Source organism: Dermacentor silvarum, chromosome 1 (genome assembly GCF_013339745.2).
Source record: "Dermacentor silvarum isolate Dsil-2018 chromosome 1, BIME_Dsil_1.4, whole genome shotgun sequence".
NCBI lineage: Eukaryota > Metazoa > Arthropoda > Arachnida > Ixodida > Ixodidae > Dermacentor > Dermacentor silvarum.
In genome coordinates this window covers 400,645,305-400,669,350 of record NC_051154.1, presented here as the reverse complement: position 1 = coordinate 400,669,350, position 24,046 = coordinate 400,645,305, and the positions used below count along the sequence as shown (strand labels likewise).

General features: G+C 47.8%; 1 protein-coding gene across 7 annotated transcripts in view; it reads right to left on the bottom strand.

Moving 5' to 3' along the window:
• Positions 1-24,046, bottom strand: part of LOC119437550 (uncharacterized) — a 110,141-nt gene that overhangs the window by 5,171 nt on the left and 80,924 nt on the right. The window contains exons 9-12 of one of the 7 annotated variants that reach the window (XM_049660696.1): positions 16,215-16,309; positions 16,117-16,159; positions 9,354-9,386; positions 4,678-4,766 (exon numbers count right to left, since the gene is read on the bottom strand). In XM_049660696.1, coding sequence (XP_049516653.1) covers positions 4,678-4,766; positions 9,354-9,386; positions 16,117-16,159; positions 16,215-16,309 — 260 coding nt within the window. Of the gene's footprint in view, positions 1-4,677; positions 4,800-9,353; positions 9,390-16,116; positions 16,160-16,214; positions 16,310-24,046 lie in introns of all 7 variants that reach the window. The other 6 variants (XM_037704550.2, XM_037704551.2, XM_049660694.1 and 3 more) reach the window with 6 other exon arrangements.

Here is a 24,046-nt window from a genome sequence, read left to right as displayed (position 1 = left end):
AAATAGGCGAGCCCTAGGCTTTTAACACCACATTTATGTAAACATTTTTTGGCTATACATGGTGTATTGTCTTTTGTTTCTTTTTTGCTGGTGTACCATGCTCTATTTTGTGAAATTCTATGTGTCCCATGACTTCTACATGTGTTTGATTACCTTCTAGCAAAACATGCAGTCTTATTTTCCATTGTTTATTTATATTCTTTTGAATGATGCAGAAGCACATGTACATTTGGCCACGTCATTGATGTACAAGACCACTGAATTAGATTTCTTTTCTTTTTTTTTTTTTTCAGTTCTTGCCCTCCCGAAGATAACTGAAGCGTTTACACAAAGTACAGCTATTCATTTTAGTGAAAGGCTATTTTAACTGGCTTGAAGACAACCACAGTTTTAAGAAGTGTGCCTCAAAATCTGCTGCACTCAACCAAGCAAACATTCTCATTGTTATGCAGTAATGCAAGACACCTAAAACGGATGTATTTGTTCATGGTGCAGTTGGTGTCACTAAAAAACGTACCACTGTTAAAAAGATGAAACACAAACAACGACACGGGTGGCTTTTTGGTCTTCTCTGTGTTTCGTCTTTTTACTGGCACTTATGTGCCACTTGTGTGGCTGTGTAGGATAACTTGGGCAGTGGCTTAACACCATCAGTTTCTGCAATGCAGTCAGTGGAATTGGTTTCTTTAAACATGTAAAGCCTTCAGTGGAATGAACAAACACTCTGCTATGCCGACCTAATCAACTGCTATCAAAATGTAATCATGTGTGCATCGGCAACTGTAACGAACATGATGAGTGAAAATACAATGCTTCTGGCATGAACAAGCATGCCATCGTGTTTTGTTGCAGGCAAAATTACGCATTTCTTAATACTCAGAGTGGACCTAAATGTGTTAATTACTTTCTATTTTTTTAATTATAAAGCTCTAAACAACGCGCACACGGCGTCTCTAGCTTAAAAAATGTTGGATAAAGTCAGCGTGTCTGCACATGGGTACATATGTTGTTCAATGTTCAGCGATAAAATGATCAAAATTATGCCATCATGTTTACTTTTATTCTGCCAATGCCAGCAAATTTACCACACTACATGGGCAAGCTGGCTAGGAGGAGCATTTCTTTTAAAATATGGAGCATGCATTGGTTCCTACACTGGGAGCGTGGAATATGCATGAATATGCATTCGAAGGCAGGAATATGCATTGAAAACAGAGAGCCTTGCACGCTTGCTGCATGTGGACAACCTGCAGGGTGCCAACAAATATTTTGTGGCGACGTCTACGCCATCAAGCAACTGCAGATGCACTACATTGATACCATGTGGAGATAAAGGGGCGTCTGGTGCATGCAAAGATAATTTCTGAAATACTTTTTGTCAGATGTTTAGGTGTGCAGCCCTTACAAAGAACGTAAGGTATTTCAATGCAACAAAATTTTGATGGAATGAAGTTAAATGTCGATTTTTATGAGTGCTATATTGAGGTTTAACTGTACTGGGGCGCTCTGAACCAAATGCGTGCAGGCCATCAAAGTGAACAGCAGCAAGGTCATACACTGGAATCAAGGCTGGCGAGTTGACAATGACACTCTGCAACTGACGCTATTACTAGACTGTTCACTTGCATGATGGAGTTGTAACTGCTTTCTTAAAGCTTACCACAAATAACAAGAACAGCTGTCAAGAAAACAAATTGATCGTTAAAAAAAGGGGGCCCTCTGACTGCAAAATTTCAAACGTCAATGCAGGATACTGTGATCTGCACTGCCTAAAATTGATCATGAGTGGAGGAAAAGTCTTCAACGCCATCAATCTGAAGGAAACATACAATCAGCTGCCACTAGACGAGAAAACAAAAATGTTGCTGGTGATTCAATCTGCAAGAGCAGGTCTGCAATACGGAATAGGCATGTGCAAATACAGAATGTTAGATTTCTTAATGAAGAAGTTTTAGTAAAATACAGAAAAGTAGATTCTGAATCAAATATCAGAAAATTTAACACAAACTTTTATGCGTTCAAATTTTGTGCAAAAAAAAAAAAAAAAAACAGTGCTGCACATGCTCAGGGGGCTCATTAGATTACTTAAGAATCTTTCTAGCTATGAGTAACTTACAGTATGCGCTACTCTTATGAAAGGGAACACCAGATTAGTATGGCAGCACTAATAACTCAGTTCAGTGCAGACGGTAAAGAGTTCTCAAAACGACATCCCTCTTCCCCCCCCCCTCCCCCTTTTCCCCCCACTAATATGTTCATACAGGTGGCTCATCAGTGATCGGTCGCCAAATCAAAAGTATGGGTGATTGACAGCCGTTGAAGCGGTGTCGGGTCCGCGGTCGACCAGCCGGCAACTACCGTGAGCACGCATGACAAGTTGGTCTGTGTGCTCGCAATGTGGGTAATGTGGGTCTGTGCAATCTGATGGCTATTCGGCCCGATGTTCACACATGCTTCCGTGCTTTCCACACGCGCTGCTTTTGTTGTTCCCTCTGTTCGCATAGCGTTAATTTGTTTCGATCGGTATCGTCAACCTGGCCGAACCTTGAACCGATAGAGATCACACGCCGTGGGAACGCTGCGAATATTAGATATTCTATTCGAAATCAAATAATTGAGTATTTGCACAGCGCTACTAATTATCTAACCTCCTTTTGAGGTGTCTTGCCATTTCCAGAGAAACGTGGAAGCCATCATGCAGGCTGTACGGGGTGTTCTGGTCTTCTTAGGTGACATCATTGTGGCCGAGGAACAACAAGCCATGCGAGGTGGTTTTAATGTGAAGCTTTCCCCTCGGGCATACGGTCGTTTACCCGCAACAGTCAAGTGGCATTCAAAATGCCAAGGCATATGTGAGCTGTGTTCCTTCATGTTATGTGTTTATGGATAACCTGGCCACACCTCTTGCCCCACTCTACAAGCTACTAAAGAAAAACACGCATTGGCAGTGGACATCAAGACGAGAAGCATTTGAAGAAACGAAGCTCTTGACAAGAGGGAATAAGTTTACTAACCCGCTGCAATTAGGGAAATCCCCCTACCTTGGCTGACTGCTAAATGCGCCAAATTAAGAAACAGGACAGCACACAGGAAGAGACACACAGAAAGATTGAACACTGTTATTGTGACTGCTCTCGATCTTTCTGTGTGTCTCTTCTTGTGTGCTGTCCTGTTTCTTAATTTGGCGCATTTAGCAATCAATCATTAGAATGAGCCGACTAGCCCCTTAAGACATTCTAATTAATAAGCCCCTATCTTGAAACTGAACACATCATCTTGTGGCATCAGTGCTGTTTTACAACACTGAATCAACAACAAAGCCAAGCTGGTCAGCTTCCAGTCGCGCACCCTGGTTGCCATGGTTAAGTAAGCACTTCACGACCATTAAAGATGACAAGCTGCTATTGTGACTTTTCAGCCACACAGATGCAACATCTGCCACACCCTGCTGTTACTATATGAGATCGAAGCTGGCCCTCCTTAATTCACTCAGTTTCTGTCCTTCCCGACAGAAAATGGCCGCTTTTCACCTGCAGTCAAATGGGTCGGTGGAGAGTGCAGTGCAAACAATTAAGCCGACTATGCAAGAATCCCAGGGGCAAGCTCAAGTACCACTTAGATTGAGTTTCACTACTGGCACGCCGCTCCACCAAATGAGACAATGCTGGCTTCTATGCTCCTGGCTTCAAACGTCGGTGCCTGTTGCATAGTCGCACACCTGCAGGCATGGAGTGCCCAATGACCTGAAGGGTGGGAAATTCTGTACAGGAAAACTATGGTGCAGGGGTCGGCAGGAAGTCTGGCGCTACCTAGGGGGTTTACGGCAATGGTCAACACGAGGACAACCACACCCAGCAGGGTGTGAGGCACAACAGATTCACTCAGGTCAAACAGATATTGATGCCCCTCAGACCAGCCTAGAGGTGAAAGAACATCACCACTGCTAGTGTTCTATGTACATTCTTGGCCCAGACATTGTTCACTTTTTGTATCACCAATGATGAAGAGAAGAAAGACACAAGTCATCTAACAGAAGGCAGCGAGTCCATAAGCACTCTTGAGAGCTAGTCAGGCAACTGCGATGAGTATGATGGCCTTGACTTGGAAATGCAAAGTGGATAAGAATTGTGAATTTTTCAGTGCATTTTGTAGCTTAACTGTTGCCACTCTGGTGCCTCAACTACTTGAGCATACTGAGGCATGGGAACACAATCAACCACTCCAGATGCAGTACGCTCGGGAAAACACCCAGCCACTTGAGAAATTTTTCCAATGTAAACCATTACTGACAAGAAGCAGCACACTTTACACATATCATGCAATTTTGTTTCACAAGTCCAATTGCATGCAAAAGGTTTTCAACAGAAATTGTGAAACTGAGGCAAACTACACGAGCAGTGGCTGCTGGCTCGCCTCTGCACTGCAGCCATAGAGTTGGCAACAGAATGGCAAGTGTGCCTTGAAAAGCACAGACTGATGGCACGATATTAGGTGCACTCCAGTACTACAACCAGACTTTGCTGCTTGCCAATTCCAACTGGTTGCAAGCCTTTGTTCCATGACACAAGCGCTGGCCCAAAATGCTGACCAGAGAAATTATGGGGCCATCAACCGCAGGAGTGAGGTCAAAAAGAAATCCTCCACAGCCGCTTGCGACACATGCCGAGTTGTACCCACCTCGCCAGACGGGGTCATTGGTCATCCAGCACTGGGCACCCAGTGGCCGTGACGAAGAGGATGGCAGCCATTCCGTACGCATCTGGAGCCTAGCGTTGCACAGTGAAAATATGGCAAACGTGCTGCCAAGGCACACATTGAGCAAAGAGTTGCCTCATTTACTAGAGGGAACCCTGGCACTAGGAGCAGGCCAATTTAGCCAACATGAAAATCATGGTTTTGCCTAAACATCGTCCTTCAAATGGACTCATGATGGCCAATTGTTCATCTCTAACCAAACACCTACTTTATAAAAATGCAACAATGTGCAAAAAAAAAAATCCAATTTACGCAGACTCCTCTGGGAGTTATCTAAGTATGCGCAAGCATTGTGCCACTTTCTCATCTCCACGCAGCCCGGTGTCATTACCAATGTTATGAAACTTGATCTAGCCAGTACAAACGACAGTGCTGCGGCGACACAAACTGCTGCTGATCGTGGCGCAAGGTAAATTGATGACGCAAGCAAACTACTGCAGGTGGCGGCGCCAAGTGCACTGATGACGTTCCGACCATTATAAGCCGTTATCACTTTAGCGCTTTACCCTTCCGCATCAAACCATTATGAACCGTGATCAACCGCACTCCGGCGGTGGCTGCGTCTGACATGGCCGCAAAGGCTGTATCTTGAAAGCGATCTGCGATGGCAACAGAGTGCGCCGACTGCTGACAGCCTCATGTACTCTGTGTTATCGCCGCTGAGTTCGCGTTGAAGAGAGACGTGCGGGCCACAATCTTGAGAGCAATCTGCGATGGGGGGCTCAGTGCTGACAGCTTCGTGTGCTCTGTGACAGTGTTCTGGCCGTGTAGCTCGCGTTGAAGCAAGAGGCAGCACAGAGGTGAATTTGCTTGCTGCTGCGGGCGCTATCTCGAAAGCGACTGCCTTACGGGACGGACTGTTTTTCTCATTGGGTAAGCAATAGAAATGCTTACGCATTTAATAATTATGCATGTGTGCAGAAACCTAATTGCTAGGGGTGGGCAAATATTCAAAGTTTCAAATACGAATTGAATATTACACACTAACTATTTGTATTGGAAAAGGAACTATTCGGTATTTTCGAATGCTCAAAACTAACCAAACATTTTGCAACAACCTGCTGTTAAAGTTTTGCTACTGTTCTCTGTCTGCTAAACAAAGTACAGTGTAGACCGCTTATAACATAAGTCGCCGGAGTCGCGAATATCCGCACTATAACCAAAGCAACAATTTTCAAGGCCCACACATATGCAAAACATGTGCACCGAGCAGCCACACGTATGCGACAGTCGAGGAATGTGGCTAGAACGTTTGCATTCAATTTACAGTCGAATCTCGTTAATTCGAACCAAATCACGCGGTGGCGCCTCCCACTGGCATTGCTCTGGCACCGCTATAGAGTAAAAGCTTAGGAGAAACCCCTCAATGTCGCGCGCGAACAAAACAAAAGAAAAGAAAAAAGAAAGAAAAAACGCGGTGGAAATTTCACCTTCTCTCAAATGGCAAGGTTGCCGATTCTGCATTGCGCTGGAAGATGCGTGTACGTGCCGACGTCTCAGCCACGCTACCGTAGCCACGCGTAGAAAATGGCAGTGAACCCTCCTTTCTCCTTTATGCTTCCTCTATTTTCTAGTCACGTGTTGACCTTGCACGCTGCGGCTACGGCGCAAAGGGAAGCAGCGGCGCTGTCCCAGGCCGGCCAACGAAACTGCCCACGCCGGCAAACGTCCGCTTCCCGATAACGGCAGAAAACGAAACTTTGGGGAGCTGGCGTCAGGCCGGCTGGAACGGTGGCGCCTACACGGCGGCGGGTGCGCAAGGTGACAGTCGAAAGTGAGGGAGCTACGAGGGAGGGCGAGGGGAGCCACCGAAGCGGCAGAGTTGCCGAGGCGAAATCCGCCTCCCTGCCGCCCTCACATTCCACAGTCTCCGCGTGCGCCCTTCGCCGTGATGTGCCGGCGCCGCCCGCTCCCTGCAGTTTCCTTTACTGCCATTATCGTGAAGCGAGCGTTGGAGTGCGTTGGCAGTTTCGCAGTCCTCGCTCGCTATGCGTGCCGTGATATTTCACGACTCGCACTCAAGATTCTGGTTTCAGCCTCACTGGCTGTTCGTTCGCACCACGTGCCCTTCTCCTCCACTTCGTCTCTTTCTTCCTCGAGCACTCCTTGGGGCGCCCGTTTGAGGGGAGCGTTCGCCGTCTCCGCTGACTTCCGTACTCCCGGGCAGCCGTACTGTAACCGGTATTTCGTTTCCCGCAACTGCACTATAAGCGATACGTGTATACATGGAGTGCTATGGGAAAATTAACGGGAGTCTGAAAAGACCGCACTATATCCGGTCCTGCACTATAAGTGGTTACGTTATAAGTGGTCTATACTGTATCACAAATTATCAGAAATGAAACAATGCTAAATGTTTTTGGAGCAATCTAGATACAAAACGGGTAATGCTCAGTTTTAAACTCGCTAGCGAAAGCAGACATGACAACCACGACTTCTGCTTCTAGTCTGTCATTTAGTGTTTTTCAATGTCTAGCCATAAAGCAGTTTTATCTTTTATGGTACAACCAGGGGTGTTCTCTTTGCGAAAGACCCGTTTACATATGTTTCTGGCACAAAAGTCCTACAGCAGACCCCCCCCTCCCACCCCAACTTTTTATCTTTTTTCCAGCTACCATTACAGCAGCCATTCATTCTTGGAAAGCTACTTTGCAACCAGGCTCTAAATATGTTAAGAGGCTATTCATTAAGTTTTTTTAAATGACAATCAGGGATCCTATGTATAAAACGGATCCTTTGTCTCCGATAGTCAGCTGTCTTTTTTGGACGAGTTAGAATAGGCATGTCACCTAAATACATATAAATAAATATTACTGCTGTTAATATTGTCACAGTATTATTCTCCATGAGGAGCGTCGATAAAGAAGATGCTGATGATCTAGCGCGCGCTTTCGGCCATATGGTTGAAGGCTTGATCACCTTGTAAATATACTGTAAATATGTTTTCCTGTTGTGTTTGCCTCCACGTAACAACATATTTGTCTGTGTTTGACTAATTCATATTTCATTCAACTTCGAAAAAGTTGATATTCACCCACCTCTACCAATAGCGTTCATGTGTTTAGAAAAATGGAATAACTTGAAAATTTGGGCTGATAAATGTCGATAATCTGTAGTAAACGAAGCCAGTCTCAAGCCACAAAGGTTGGATTCATGTGCTAACATTCCCATGGTCACAGTGCCAGTGTTCCCTCTAGCAAATTTTGTTGAACACTATGAACTGGAGGACACACACAAGAGTCAATAGCATACTATATGTGCTGTGGACTGCTGTGCTCAACTTAGTCTCTCTGCGCTTAGTATGTATTCATGTTTTGCATGTAGATGCTCGCAATGAGCATTTTATGCCACTGATTCAATACTAGGCTTTGTTGGTGAACAAAACAAGTCCGGCAATGCAGTGAATAGGGCTTGTACATTGCTTGTGCGGCACTCTGCTTGTGCAAAGTGCCTCGAGCGGCCAGTCACACAGCAATTCAGCGTGTATTCGCGAGCTTCTTTCACACGCAGAACACATTTATGTAGCACGTATTGAGCAACAGAAAGCTGTATCGGGAGTTTTTCATGTTGCTCTACAATTTTCTCATTGACACTTTGATAATTAGAACAGTACTTCTCGAGTTAGATAATTAATTACAATTACCTAATTAAATCTCAGTAACGAAAAAGTTACTGGCGGCTACTCCACTGTACTGGACAGAATACGCACTAGGTTTGCTTTGCGTAAAGCCGTTGCTCTTTTTTTAAATCGTACTACTGACAGCTGGGACACCCTGTATATATGGAGATAGGTGAGAGACATACGATAGACACGAAAATGTGACGATGAAAAGTGAACTTCAGGAGGCCAACACAGCAACTTTACCTGCCCTCCTACAGATACACGAGCACAGGCACCCTTTTTTCGCAACAACCATCTAGACGTCTGTTCGTGTTAAGGACACTCTGCTTATGTACCCATCTTTATTTTTTTCCCCAGCTTCAATGCCTCCCACATTTCTCTCATTTGCACTAATGAGTGCCTGTATCTTATCTAAAAAGGCAGAGCCTTCACGCAGTTTGTAGTGAGCAGGCAAGTCACTGACAGGTGCTGAAACGGCGTCAAGCCTGCTTTATGCAGTACAGTTAACCCTTTCCCTCCCGTTGACGAGTATAGTCGTCATGAGATTTTGTACCAAATGACCAATGATGACTATACTCGTCATCAACAAAAATTTGTCACACAGGGAACCAATGCTGACTATACTCATAGTTGTGTTTCTTGACGCTAGATGGCCAGACTGGTTCATGTTGTGCCATTTGTGTCTTGGCTTTCATTGTACTGCCGCCTCTGATATCGCCGCATTAGATATGGCTGCCTCCTCGAAACGAGGCAATGAAAGCGTGCGTAAAAGGAAGTTCTTCGATGACTGCTCCTCAGACGACAGCTCGCTAGAGTTTTGTACGGATATAGAAAGTGATGCGTTCCCGTCTGATGATGATTCTGCGATTGAACCGGAGGACCTAGAGGCTGCCCATGAGTGGTTCCCCATCGACGTGTCAAATCGACCTTCAATGCCATTGTTCTGTATGCAAAGTTTGGAGGAAAAGGCACTCACCTTGATTTCCGTGGGAAACTTGTGGAAGAATTGCTACTGAAAAATCAAGATGAAGAGAAGACACCAAAGCGAGGAAAATGCTCATAAAGCAACTTGCTGAGAGTTCAAGGCAGACATTTCCCCAGAAAAATCCTCCCCCACAGAGACGAAAGCAACCCCCATGCGAAGGTTGCGGAGATGCGCGACTCTCATACGTCCCCTGATGTTTTCCCCGCGTGGCTCCCGTTTCCTGTAACCCGGCTTCGCCGCATGGTGTTGCGGCGGCAGCATATTGCGAGAGATGGCGCTAGTGTTGCGCAGCTAACGCCACCTAGCGGTGGAGTTACTTGGGCGCAAAAGGACGAAGGCGCTTGCTCTTGGCTTGGGGGTCGGCGAGCAGCACGCACTGACTGTTTGCGCGTGCGCCGGCCCGCCTCGCGGGACCGTCCCGAGAAGGCTTAGGAGCAGGACACTGGTATGGACGAACATGGATCGTTCGAACGCGCCACAGTTCGGGTGGCCGTACACGCGAACGATAGGCGATGGTGTTATAGCATGGGGCACGTTAAGAAGGGCTTCCGACTTACCAACTGGGGCGGCCGCGGCAGAACGCGGTTGACTAACCACGTGCGGGAATACGGGAACGGCGGCTGAGACTTCCGCCATCGCCGCTTTTTGGCGACCAAAGAGACTCGGGCGATGTCAGCGGGATCTCACGTCGCCCACCCAGTAGCGCTGATAGCGCTTGCGATTCCCGTGCGTGCCCGCGAAAGGAAAGCTTCCCCTCTCCCCACGCTGCCTGGCGCGCATGCGTCCGACGCGACGTTCGCCGCGCGTGTGGCGGTCATGGGATCCGAGGATTCCCACAGCGCCCAGGTGAATGTTCTATGCGTAGTAATTCGGATAGTATGCATTAGTGTATGAAAGGTGCAATAAATGCCCTTTTGACTGTTTGCACTACTGTGTTGTCGTTCCTTTGTCGCAAGAGCACGTGCGAGACCCCACCTCTGGTGCCCAACGTAGATCTCTTGGGGCATCGGATGACAATTTGGACAGTTTTGCTCGGTTCGAGACAATCTTTGTTTGAACCGAAGCGTATTCCTAGCGTGGATTTTCATCGCTAGCGTTGGCGGCGTGCTTTCTTGAGCGAGGTGACAGTTGCTGTAGCGTGTTTGAACTTTTCAACATGCTAAGCCTTTTCACGAGTGATTTGAAGAACACTCGTCGGTACGAGAGCCACGTGGTCTGCATCCTCGGAGAGTGAGGCCTAGCGCCCGCGAAGCATTGGCAAGCCTGAAGCGAGTGAGTACGGAAGCCTCGTGGGTGGTCCGAATTTTTTATGTAAACAGCTTCTTCCATATCTTTGACTTCGGAAGTCGCGGCTCAGGGAGCCGGGTGGCCGCGGGCCACGGGTGCCGCTACGGGCTGACTGGTATTGCGGCCTGGCACCGGGCGCTCCGACACCGTCTGGGACGGTGGGCGCCGTCAACTCGGATGCTGTGTGCACTGAGCGGTGTAGGACCACCTCACAGAGCGAACGTCTCCTCGCAGCTGCCTGTTGTGCCCATTGTGGGCGATTTTTTTTTTTGGATGCCGGTTGTTGTCAAAGTAGCGACGCATTAGGCCTAAGGCTTTACAAAGCCGCCTGTCGCACGTTGAGGGACACAACCTGGTGGACCGTGGTGTTGAGGTGTCGCACATTGCTTCCCTCATTCTAGTTAGCCTCGCACGAATTGAAATTACTCATTCGACTCAAGAAAGCCAGCTCTGTTCACGTGAACTTAGCATCTGAAATGCCGCCCGAAGTTTTGCTATCCGAATGGAACATCGTACCACGTGGGCAATGCGCATGCCGAATTCCTCTCCCTTGCACTACTTTAGTGTTTGTGGAGAGCGTTGAGTGTACGCAGCGTGAGCGGAGTCACCCTTGGATTGCTGTCACCAGCACATCGTCTGTGCTGCTGCTGCCCAGGACTACGATCGAGCTACCCTAGGCGATGGAAATGCCTGTGGCCAGTTCGGCGCAGCGACTTCGGCGGCCGCCTGTGTCCGGCTCGCAACCCTCGGCAGCTGGGAAAAGAGCCCACAGTCACCAACAGCTACTGCAGCTCTCGCCAGCAGGGCGCGTCGGTGCGAGCGACACTTGCTCGTGCTGACTTCTGCGTCGCCGTTTCCTGGGCTGGAGTCGTGCCGTCGAATCTGCAGAGCTGGTGCTGTGACCAACGGGGGCCAGCGGTGAACCCCAGAGACAATGTCGGCTCGCATGGTATGGAAAGCGCGTTTTTATGATCGGCAAGGAATTCGACAGCTCAAGTGTGGGGAACCTCGCCGCGCGCTTTCCCATGATAGGAGGTGGTTATCATCTTCTTGGAAAACTCGGATCCGTCAAGTGTCGGGAAACATCGCCGCGCGCTCTCGTCTTCCTGGGAACTGTACCTCTCAAATGTGGGAAACAAGCCCGAGCGCCTTTCCCGCGACGAGATAATCCCCTTCATCCCCGAAAAAGCGTCACACCTCTACGACCTGAGCAGATGCAAAGGCGAGCTACCAAAGGAGAGGACCCGAAGGGGAACAGGTCGTCAACTTGACAACCCGACAGAGGACTGACACTTCCGCAAGTTCCCCAAACGAGACATCGGCTACCACAAAACCACGAGGGGTTATTTAAGGCCGTCCTGGCCCCCCCGTGTTAAGCAAAACCACTCGAGACTCGGATAGAGTCAAAACCATGTACCAAAGAAGTGAATACAGTCTTTTCTATTTTTTTTTCATCATCACGATGCCCGTCTTTATCGCCGTCTCCTGATTCTTGCGGTGACGACCCACCTCACCCAGTCGAGATTTATCAGCGTGGACATTTCCTCGGCGCTGCCACTGCTGCATGTAGTAACTTTTGTTCGCGATGCACGCGTTGATAGACCGTGACATGTTTCGCCAGAGTATGTATAGTGATTTAAGGTTGGGGGGATGAGGGGATGCGCGACTCATGCGTTCCCTGATGTTTTCCCCATGTGGCTCCCGTCTCCTGTAATCCGGCTTCGCCGCGCGGCGTTACGGCGGCAGCGTATTGCGAGAGATGGCGCTAGTGTTGCGCTGCTAACGCCACCTAGCGGCGGGGTTACTTGGGCGCAAAAGGACGAAGGCGCTTGCTCTTGGCTTGGGGGTCGGCGAGCAGCACGCACTGACTGCGCGTGCGCCGGCCCGGCTCGCGGGACCGTCCCGAGAAGGCTTAGGACCAGGACACCGGTATGGACGAACACGGATCGTTCGAACGCTCCACCGTTCGCGTGACCGTACACGTGAACGACTAGGCGATGGTATCATAGCATGGGGCGAACATATTCGCTCGTTATCCGGTCGTGGTGAGTCAGACTTCCTTGATTTGTCATGTGCCCAGGTGGATGTTCTATGCGTAGCAATTCGGCTAGCATGCATCAGTGTATGAAAGATGCAATAAATGCCCTTTTGACTGTTTGCACTACTGTGTTGTCGTTCCTTTGTCCCAAGAGCACGTGTGAGACCCCACAAGGTGCATAGTGTGTTACCAGTCTGACAGCAAAGACAATGCAGAGAAGAAAAGGAAGGAAAGGCAGTACTGGTGCAAACAGTGTGGAGTTGGCCTCTGTGCCGCACCTTGCTTCGAAGTCTACCATACCAAGACGGCTTACTAACTGTGTTAGGAGCTGTGGAAAAGTAACCACTATTCATGTACGTGTTTTTGCACCGTTTAGGTTTTTTCTTTATACTATTCTCTTCTTTCATAGTTTATTGATCCCTGACAAGCGCTTTTTTGCAAGACACTGCAGCCATGCGGTGAAGCCATATTCGAGCTATCTTTTTTACGAAATTAGTGAAATAACGGAACCCCATTGAATTGAAATAATGGGGCCGTTTTATTCAGAAATAAAAAAGCTCTACAATCTGAGTGAAAAAAAACTTTCCGGTAAATTTGGTACAATTTTCTTCTTTTTTCACGGTAGGGAAAGGGTTAAACCTTAATTTAACAACATTATCAATATAACGAAGTAGTATTTACTTTTTTTATAACTTCTTGTCCATAAAACACTATATATTTTGAATCTCAATATAAAAAAAAGTGTCTATACGCAATTTCATAACATAAAATTTCACTGCCGTTATGAAGGAATTCCAAGGCAATAAATGGAAACTGCTGCGGACGCAGCTGGTTGAATACCAGTTAATTAAATGTGGTTGCTTGCAAATGCACCTCTCAAATCACGTGGCAAAGAGCAGCTTCTGAAGCGGATAACCATCTTCGCCGGTAGCAGTGAATTCAGCTGGCCATCGCCTCAAAAATATCACGGTGCGCGCCGCCTCATTTCAGAGGTGACAACTCGCGAGTGCAGTGTCAGAGCAGCGTATCGTGCATTTGTATCGAATCATTCAACGTCATGTATAGTTCTGTATTCTGAGCGCACATTGCTCCAATTTAGTGAGTTTTTTTGTGGCCCTACCTCGTGTGGCAATAACAGTGATAAACATGAGTAGCGGTACTAGAATTAAACCCAACACTCTTGCCATCATGCTCCGTATAAAGTCCAAGTGCAATAGGATCCAATTGAATCCCATGTGACATGTGCTGTTGGTGCGAGGATAAGCTGAGAAGGATGGTGGCTTGATGCGTTCCGTATTCACATGCATGCAAGGGGGCTGATGAGCATGTGTCTCCTCCTCTAGCCAGCTGTAGCTGCGTGGCTGAGCCCATATGCAATCCCTATTATGGAGGTAATCTGTGGCGGTTGCAATGATAGGGTGAGTCGAGATGGCTGGTCGGTTCACGTGCGTTGTATTCCCACGTGCCTACTGCTGGAGGTCGCGAATCTCAAGTTTCGAAGACACGCTAATTTAATCAGTAAGCAAATGTTTATTGCAATTTATATAACCAATAAAACTACCAACCTTCATGTAGTTGTTTAATACTTTGCTATCGCTATCAAAGCTTCGCCTCTTGCGGGTGAAACAGATTTTTACTATTACCAATACTAGAAACAGCACGTAACGACTACGAAAATTTGCGGCGCCGTACCGGATCTTGCTTGATTTTTTTAGACTTGACACACGTGCGCAATGTCGTAAATTTACAACAAACATGGCAGCCGTGAACAACAGGTTGTCGGCGGTTGTCTTGCTTTCATGACTGTAAAGCAAACCTTTCTTTGCGGCCCTTGACGGGTTTTGATGCTGCATTGTTTCAAATGTGTGGAGAGTGATCCACTGATAGCGTCGTTACACTGCAGGTGACACTATATCACTTGTGGCGTAATGTGCATATCAAAACTACTCGATATGCACATACAGTCAACGACCGATTTTCCGGACGCCCGGTTTATCTGACATGCCCGATAATTCAGACGCCTTCGTGGCACCGACACGTACTCCACGTCTGAAATTTTGGACGCAATAAATATTCGCCGTCCGATTTTCCTAACTTTCTGACGTGTACCGCAGGTTTGAAACGACATTAATCGAAGCCATCACCACTGCCATTTTCATTATTCGCCGCCTCAAACAGGCGGTCTCACACGCAGATCCGCAGGAAGCCATAGCCACCACGGCGGCAACGCTAGGCCTAGCTACTTCGACGTTTGCTATTAAGCTTCTTGCTGTTAAGTGGTGCGTTTTCATCAAAAGAATTCGCCACTGTTAGCAATGGCACCGACTCTGCCTTTGTAATCCTCGCCAATGGCTACGAGGCTTGGAAAGCAGGGAGCGTTGCATAATGCCAGTTACCGAAAGTCAGCTGCGCCTCAGTACAATAGTGTTATGCAGTCAGGCTTACGCAAAGTATTGCGGTGAAGCACGGCACAAGAGTTGGGAGGGAGCAATTGTCACGGAACACAGTAATACTGTACACGCGTGCACCTGCCATCTCCCATTACAGTGCGAGCACCGATACGCCAAACAAGTGCACAGAGCGATTTCGGACGTGTCTGTGGCGATTTGCGCCCTTGGGGGCCGGAAATGGCAGGCATTCATTTTTCCAAACTGACCGATTTTTCGGACGTTGACTGTATGCGTATTAGAGGACATGAAAACTTTGCAGGCTTCACTTCTTACCGCCAATGTGAAGATATCGTCGACCACATTCAACAAAATGAATTTTTTCGCCATTGAAATTAGTTTTTTTCCGACTAATAAAAAATGTTTGTGGCCGCTTCCATGCAAGAAAACGCACATTCAGGTGCGATCAAAATTGCATCACGTGAAACAGCCTTTATACAGCAAAGCAGACGAACGCTACGAACGTGGTTTCCATCAAAATTTTTGTGGAGAAAAAAAGTAGGCACGTGTTAGAAACGGGTAAAATACTGTAATGCCACATTGTTGAAAGTCTTCCTCGGACCGGCTGAAGATGGGCACTGGAAATGTTCTGTGTTCAATGTATTCACTGTCCCCTGAGCATTGCCGAGACAGACCATAGGGGTCACCACAGGGGTCAAGCATGCTGACTGCAGCAAGATACAAGCATGCAAGATGCAAGCAAGCAAGATGTGCCGACATTTTCTGAGAAAACCCCCCACTTCATGGCACAGCCCCTCTCGGTGCCTGACCAAGTTAAAGGTAAGTTAAACTGTGGAGTTTAACTTCCCAAACTGCATAGTGGGTTACACAACATAGTTCCAGAAGAATTTTGATTCCCTGGGATTCGTAACATAGGCCCAAAAAGGGTGTACACGAGCATTTTTGCACCCCACACCCCTGTTGCGGCCACCATGTGGAGCCTCTTGCTTAAAAGCCACTGAGCGACCAAAAGTGAGCCTACCCGGGTTCGCCAAGGCTGCCTTTATCTGCCACACGGTGAAGCCCTGCAATACAAAGAGGGTTCAGTGACCAGGCCCAGTAGCAGCGCACATTTCTCACCGGTCTCCAGGTCCCAGTCGAGTAGCACGGTGGAGGCGTAATAGGAACCCTCCCCGCTACCAGGGAAAGCAGGGATCCCAGTGAGCACGGGGCGTCTGCGGCAGAAAGAACAAGGCTATGCATCTCAAAGACAATTGGTACACAAATTGTCTCGCATGCATTACAACAAAACCAAAACTGTGTCTGCAGCATTACAGCATCTCCATACCGTGCCAATGACATCAACATTGTCATCGCAAGATAATTACAGCAGAACGTGCTTCCTTATAGATTGGTGGTGGCAACGATGGCGTGCTGCTTTATGAAATCTGATTAAAAAGAAAGTTGCTTGATTTGCTGAAGCCAGAGGCAATGAAGTCACATTGTATGCTTTTGGCAAAGAATCCTTTGCACCCGCACCGGCAAAGTGGTTGGTCAGGGCTGGGACCACCAGCAAGCTTTTTGCAACAATTGTAGAGTTATTCAAGAATTACGCAATATCAAATCAAGTGGGAACACAGAACACATGTGGTGCATCGAAACAGTTGTCTGACAGAGACGACAATGGACATCAAGTGCAAGTATAAATTTCCATTATATGAAAGTCAATTCTGCAGGTTTAATTTCTTTTTCTTATTGAAAAAATTGAGTGCATACTACATTTTTTTTGTTATAAGAATGGGGTTCACGTTACAGATTATGCGCACATCATATTTGGTGCAGATCAGAGCTAGTAAATACCTGCTCTTCAACCAAACAGACCACCGCCCTACCCTGGCCAGTTTCAGAGCTCTAATGTCAACACACCGGGCCCAAAATGTTTCATTGTCCCTTGGAAGTCAACAAACCAGCAAAAGCCATTCTTGTCGCCTTGCACACAAATATAGAAAAAATGAATCAAATGTAGGCAAATACTAAGCTGTTGCTGAACTAGTGTACAGTAGACTTGAGTTAATTCAATTAATTCGATCCCTACCAAAGGTCCCAGCTGGCATCCATGCATTTCTATGGGTCCAAACTTTCGTTATTTCGACTCCAAAAATGACCTTCGCCAGATAATTTGAACTTGGCCAGTCGGTGACCTCAATAGCGACCTCTTTAGGAGCAGCATCTGTCTTGGTGGACCTTAGGGGACAGTGAAAGTGTTGAAAACACGTCACCTCCAGCCAAAAATGCCTATTTTCGGCCCGCCCCCTAGGAAGATTTTCAAGAAATAACCGCAGCTCACAATGTCTCACTACACTATTTACCCGATTTCAGCGCGAACCTTTCTTTTTTTCTTTAATGAAAATTAGGCCGAAAATTGCCTGCGCGATGCGATCGGACACAAAACTAAAACTGCCTTCACAGAGTTCGTATGCTTTACCGCAGAACACGGGTGCATTGCGGCGAAGCTGACTTTAGAAAACGAATCGCTATTGTGTAACACATAAGGCAATTTTTCTTACTAAATAATTGGGTGCGTGTTGAATTTCTAGTTTGTTAGACACACAAAGCAAGCGCACGTTTGATTCGGGGGCATGTTAAAATCGGGGCTAATACAGCCAAATGAATCAGTGGTGTGTCGTTGCACCATCAGGGTTGAATTAATGGAAGTCAAGTGCACCCGGTTTATACAAGGGATTAAGTGTGCATAATGCCTCTTTGGAGTGTCGCGTCACGTGCGCTTATATTTTGGAAACAGCAGCAAACAGCACACCCATGCTAGCACTGTCCAAAATTGTCAACTTGGTGTTCCAGTGGTTCACATAATTATCAATGTCAGGAATATTCAACATACAGTGTCTAACAAACCCAGATGAATTGACAGAACAGAACCATCCGGATAGCAGCAGTCTTGCCAAGTCAAGTAACTGACTTTCTGTGATCTCTTAGCGTTTTTTGTGACCTGTCATGCCGGACGGTTGTGGCTGAAGCTTCGGCAGCTGGCCATGTGACGGCAATGTTACACAGACGCATACAGGTGCCTATCAAGGCACAGCACTTGCAGAATGAACAGATGCCAAGAACAGCGAGTCTTTAGCAATATGCAGCCATAAAAAGGCATACAAAGGCGATTCTTATTTCAGTGACTGAATGGAATGTCTCAAAGCAATCCTATAACAGATGCCGTAGTGGCTCTAGATTACTATTTCTGACCGCCTGGGGATCTTTAAGAGGAAGCTTCACATCAGGGCCGATTTCCCTATTCAGGTACACACATGCCTATTGACGAAATTTTCCCATTAGATAACCACTCAGCCAAATTCAATTAAATTTGTTGCATTTGAGAGAGAGAGAAACCTACATTCTAGAAAGTGTAGGAATCAGAATTTTTATATAGGGCCTCAAACTTTTTCTTTTATAAAAAATTGCCAAACACTGCCAAGTTTTAAAAAAAATATGAAAGAAGCACAAACTTAATAAATTTGTAACTCTGCACTAAAAACATATCGCAGTTCCGTAAGCTGCACCTGTTAGAGCATTTGAAGCAGACAAATGTGATTCGAGTTTAGAGCTTACTTACATGACATTGTTGCACTTAGCATTTTGCACAAGTCTTACTCGCAAATTAGTGGTATATTTCTGAGCGATTTACAACATAGCAATGTTGTCTGATTTAGATGTCTCAACAGGTGCAGCTTACAGAATTGCGATATTGTTTTTATCGTAGAGTTATAAACGTGATGTCTTACTTCGTTAAAATTTTGTAATATTCCATCGTTTCTGTAAAAAAAAAAAAAAATGACGGCCTAAGCAAAAAAATCTGCTTCCTACTGGTGGTGGCAACAAACCTTACTGAATTTGGTACCTTGGGTGCTAAGAAAAACAATTTCTCTGTTCCTGTGTTTTTAAATAGAGGTAAAGCTCTTAATGTTGCCCCTCAAGCAATAAATCTGCACGCAAAAATACACCACATTCACATGTGTTGCACAAATGGAAATAACATACTTTGCAAGTCAAGTGACATCCTAAAAACTGGGTGTGTTACAGTTGAGAGCATCTTAGCCTCTGTCTTCACTTCATTGGCCTGCACGTAAGAGGGCTAGAATTTTGCCACAAATGCGCGCACCGCATTGCCCAGCAGTTCATTGTTGAAGCCATGAGAAGACAGCCACTGCAGTGACACCAAGGGTGCCATCCTGCTCGTCCTGTGCTGTGGTTGACCTGCTGTGTCATCTCCGACCTTATGCTCGACCTTCGGATTGGCCTAGTGACACATCTCTCACGAGCACCGCTTGATTAGATGAAGACCAATTCAGTTAGGCCTGACCATCGCGGGATATGAGCTACATCCACTGTCTGGAAGGCAGGTCAGAAGAGTGCATTTGGATAAAACTACAGTCGAACCATGAGCAGGGTTCACTTGTTTACAGTAGTGCTCCACTGCTTCAGTAGCGTCGATGAACTGGTGAGGAGCACGTGATGGCGCAGTTGCCCCTGCATGCGCTTTGTGCATGCCATGACCAGAGGCTTCACAGCACTTCTCTTCATTATGAGCTGCTGCACCTTTGGGTGCTGAAAACGATTCAGCGGAAGCTCCTCACTACAGTCGAACCCACTTATAACAATACCGGTTTTAAGCGAATATATCAGTTATAACATTGAGAAGCTGCTGCACCGTCAACTATTGTATGTTTTCTATTGTGAAATCACCCGCTCACTACCAACGCCCCCATGCCGCATTATCGGTTATACCGATCAAGTCTGGCTCCTGGGTGTCTGTGCCGAAAAGGAATGGCATGCAAACTCCTTGAAAAAAGAAATTCGAGCCATTGCACGCTGCCGCGCGCTGTTTTCCATCATTAACACCAGCCTCTCGCGCCTCCCTCCCGTAACCCTTCCACCCCTCCAAACACAAATGAGCTGCGCCCATAGCTCTACGCCGCGCCACCCTCCCGATACAAGAAAGGACCGCGTCAACTTAAAGCTCCTCAAACTTCGTAAAGTAGCGGCACGCTTTGAGGAATGCCGCCTCCTCCTCGCGCACCCTGGCCGAGGCCGCTATTGGCATCACGTAGCCCCTCGCGCCAGCTTCGTTTGTTTAAAGTCACGCTCCATCGCCATTTTCACTTGAAAAGCGTGCACCGATTGGCGAGGAGCGCATGATGGCGCCGTGTTCTTCCATGTTGGTTTGGTTTACGAATGCCTTGAAATACGTTTTGCGGCAACTGCGGCATCGCTTCACGGCATTTTCCATCACCATGACCTGCTGCGCCTTCGGATGCCAGAATAGTTTCAGCAAAGGCAAGATGCTTATAATAGTTTTGTACGCCAACAGGCTTGAATTCGCGGGCACGCGAGGCTGCGTGTGAAAACGTGATTACAAAACTTTTAAGATCCAGCACAGTCCTTTTCAACACATTTGAGGCTCGAGCATGAAAACTCACCTTAGGAAAGCAACTCTCTGCCTTTGTGGTTATTTACTAGCTTTCTTTAGAGCAAATAGCTTTGTTTGCCTCTTTTGTTCGTGTTCGTCGTTAGGGGTCGCCCGGTGGATTTGCGATACAAAGGCACCGATAAAAAGCGTGCGTGCTCTCCCGAAACCGAGTTACACCAGGGGTGCGTTCGTCGCCGAACGACAGCATCAGAGGTCTTTGAGATGTATACGTGCTAATTCGCGTGAGCTTTAAGTTGTGTAAAGGTTAAGATGCAGCTGTGGATCGAGCACTCGCAAAGAAAACATACAGTCGCCCTCTCGTTCACTGGCTGGTTTAGTCGTCGTTCGCACACTCGCTCAGTCATTCGCTTGCACGTTCGTTCAACTGTTAGTTCGTACGGCCACCATGTCTCTGAGATGCACTTGCGGTAGGGCATTTAGGCTGGTGCGTTCGTGCCTTCTGCCAGCCTTTGTGCGTCATAGCCAATACGTGCCACGAATTCAGATGGTAAGGACGGTACGGATTATTTAGGATACCGAGGGCTTGCTGGAGGCCAGGATGTCGGCATTTGATCGTAAACGTGTTATTTACAACTATGGGAAAGACTCACTGCCCAGGCGGCGCTGGCGCCGCTAAACCCCTACGGCGAGTTCGTTGGTTTCGAGTAGTGGGAAAAGTGGCTGTATGCTGCTGAAAGCTCTGGAGCGCAATGGAGCCGCCGCTTTCGCTTTTGCTGTGGTTTGTATTTCGGCGAATTTCAGGCGTGCAATAATTCTCCAGGCCAAGTATTCTTCGAAAAGGCAGAAAGCTCATCAACGCCCCCGTACGTTTACGACGTGCAGGAAATCGCAGGGACTATTTTGGCGCACTGCCACTCGCAAGTTCAGCGAATGTCATACGACATTGAAATACATAAAAGTTCTACGAGGCATGTTCGCGCAATAAGCGACAATGAATGGACGAAAAGATAGCTCTTAAGAAACCCAAAATTATCTGCAATAAACGACAAAACGGAATCATGAAAGGTCCACCGACGACTGCTGGCCGCGGCAGCCGGCGGCCCGAATTCATGCATTCGCCGTGCGTCTATGCCGTTTCTGCAGCACAGTTAATCGCGCAAGCACTTTTGCAGCATGCACTGCAGTTACGCGTAATTTTGAAGATTTGTCTCCACAAAATTCTTCAAATTGTGTATGTGTGCGGTGGCAGTTCGCAAATTTGCATGCTAACAGCCGTGGTTTTGCAATCTGCCCCGTGTTGGCTGTTCCCTCCGAAACTACTTTGGGTTGGTATTCGCTGGCCTTGACGGAGCCCTTGGTTAACTTTGCGTAGTTAACCTCATTAATTCGTTCGGGGGTGCTCGGCAGGTGAACGAGCCGTGTTGCTTACCCTGCATGTTATAGGTTGTAAATACCCTACATGTACATACGTAGCAGACAGCGTTTATCTTGCGTACTTCACGTGTCAAACAGCACGTATCCAGTGCTCCTGTCGCTCCGCTTCGTACGGCTTTCCGGGGAAACGATAGAACCACACATCAGGATTACGACCCTCAAGTTCATGACAATTTACCAAGCCACAATAACGGCGGCTATCGCGCTTCGGGACCGCGCGCTGCTCAGCATAATCCTCAAGTCCCCTTGCATGCGACGTGGTTTGTCGAAAGAGAGAGCGCTTGCTTTCCATGTCTGACGATGCAGGCAGTAGCGCACAAGGTCGTGCGTACGTTTCAAGCACTTCTTGAGTCTGAAAAAATACTCACAGAATTAAATACAACGCACAAAGCGTGCGAGACTTCTGTAACTCAAGGGACGCCATCCACCTTAACCTACCCAGCCAACTTCGTTGCACGCCACCAGGCTAGGCTACAGTAGTTTCAAAACTCCAGCGCGTCCCTATACAGTAAAACCCCGGTGATATGAACCCGGCTGGTACGAATTTCGGTGTGATACGAATTCGTAACATTCCCCGGCCGAAATACATTATTCACAATACGAAAAAAATTGGCTGTTCCGAACATATTGCCGCACCGCTACGGATCATACGAACGCGTGAGCAACAGCGGCGGCGGCCAAGCCAGCGAGGCCACCGGCACAGTGGGATCTGGGCGGGATCCATAGTCGCCAAGCAACCGACTACGTCACGCGGCTGCGCAATCTCTTATTGGTCCCCACGTCGAGAGGACTGGACCACATCACAGCCTAGCCGATGCTTAGCGAGAAAGTAGACAAGGACCGCTTCTGCAACGATGACCGAGGCGCAGCCCTACGGTCAAAACGCTCCCTGCACTCGACATGCTCAGGCGTTCAGTGGCATGCGAAAACATTCCCAAGATCACGTGCGCGCACTTATACGCCTTTCAGAAGGCGATCGTTGACGATTTGGACAAGAAGAAAACGTCCCATTGATACGTTTTTCAAGGGACCGCGAAAAAAAAGAGAAGAAAAAAGCCTGTTTCGCCTGAAAGGTGAAGCAACGGAAATGCAGCAACAGCAGCGAGCGAATTGACCTTTGCGCTGTCTCTCGCTTCAACGCGAACTAAACGTCAAAGGCACAGCGCATACGAAGCTACTGGCACTAGGCGCACTTTGTCAACATTGCAGATCATTTTGACGATAAGGTCCGCGTGGGTGCGTCGTATCTGCAACGTGCCAGTCGCTTGTTGAAACACATCGGTCGCTTGTTCCAATCTGCAAGCTGGCTGCACCGCTAAATTTACGTGACCGCCACATTCAAATGCAACGTAACGTGCTGGTACATTATAGATTGGCGAAGTATCACGAGGAACGCCCAGTTATTCGAACGCGAAAGCATCTGCGATGGTTAATTTGAACATACCGCGCACCGACAATGCTCTCAGCAACGCGCCTAATCACGTGGCGGCGCCTCCGACCGGCACTGTTCCGACACCACCATAGAGCAAAAGCTTAGGCGAGACCCCTCAACACCGTGCGGAGGAAAAAAAAAAAAAAAAAAAGAACCGCGGCGTCACGCCAAGGTCGCCGTTTCTGCGTGGCGTTGGAACACGAGTGTACGTGCCGACGTCTCAGCCAACGCTGCGGCTGCAGCGCAGAGGGAAGCAACGGCGGAGGCCCAATTCGGCCAACACTCGCTTCAACAGCAGAAAACTAAACTTCAGGGAGCGGGCTAAACGGCGCCGGGCCGGCGGGAGCGGGGGACGCGCACGGAGACAGTCGAAGGTGAGGGGGCTACGAGGGTGTTGAGAGGAAGGGCGAGGGGAGCCACCGAAGCGACAGAGTTGCCAAGGCCAAATCCGCTTCTCTGGCGCCCTCCTCCCTCACCTGCGACGCTCCCCGCGCGCTCCCGTCGCCGTGTCGCCTCTTCCTCTTCACAACCACAATCTCTCTCTCTCACCGTGCCTGCGCTGGCCGCTCCCTGAAGTCTCGTTTTCTTCCGTTATCGCAAAGCGAGCGCGGGCAGTTTCGTGGCCCTCGCTTGATATGTGCTTGCGCGCCGCGATATTTCATTAAT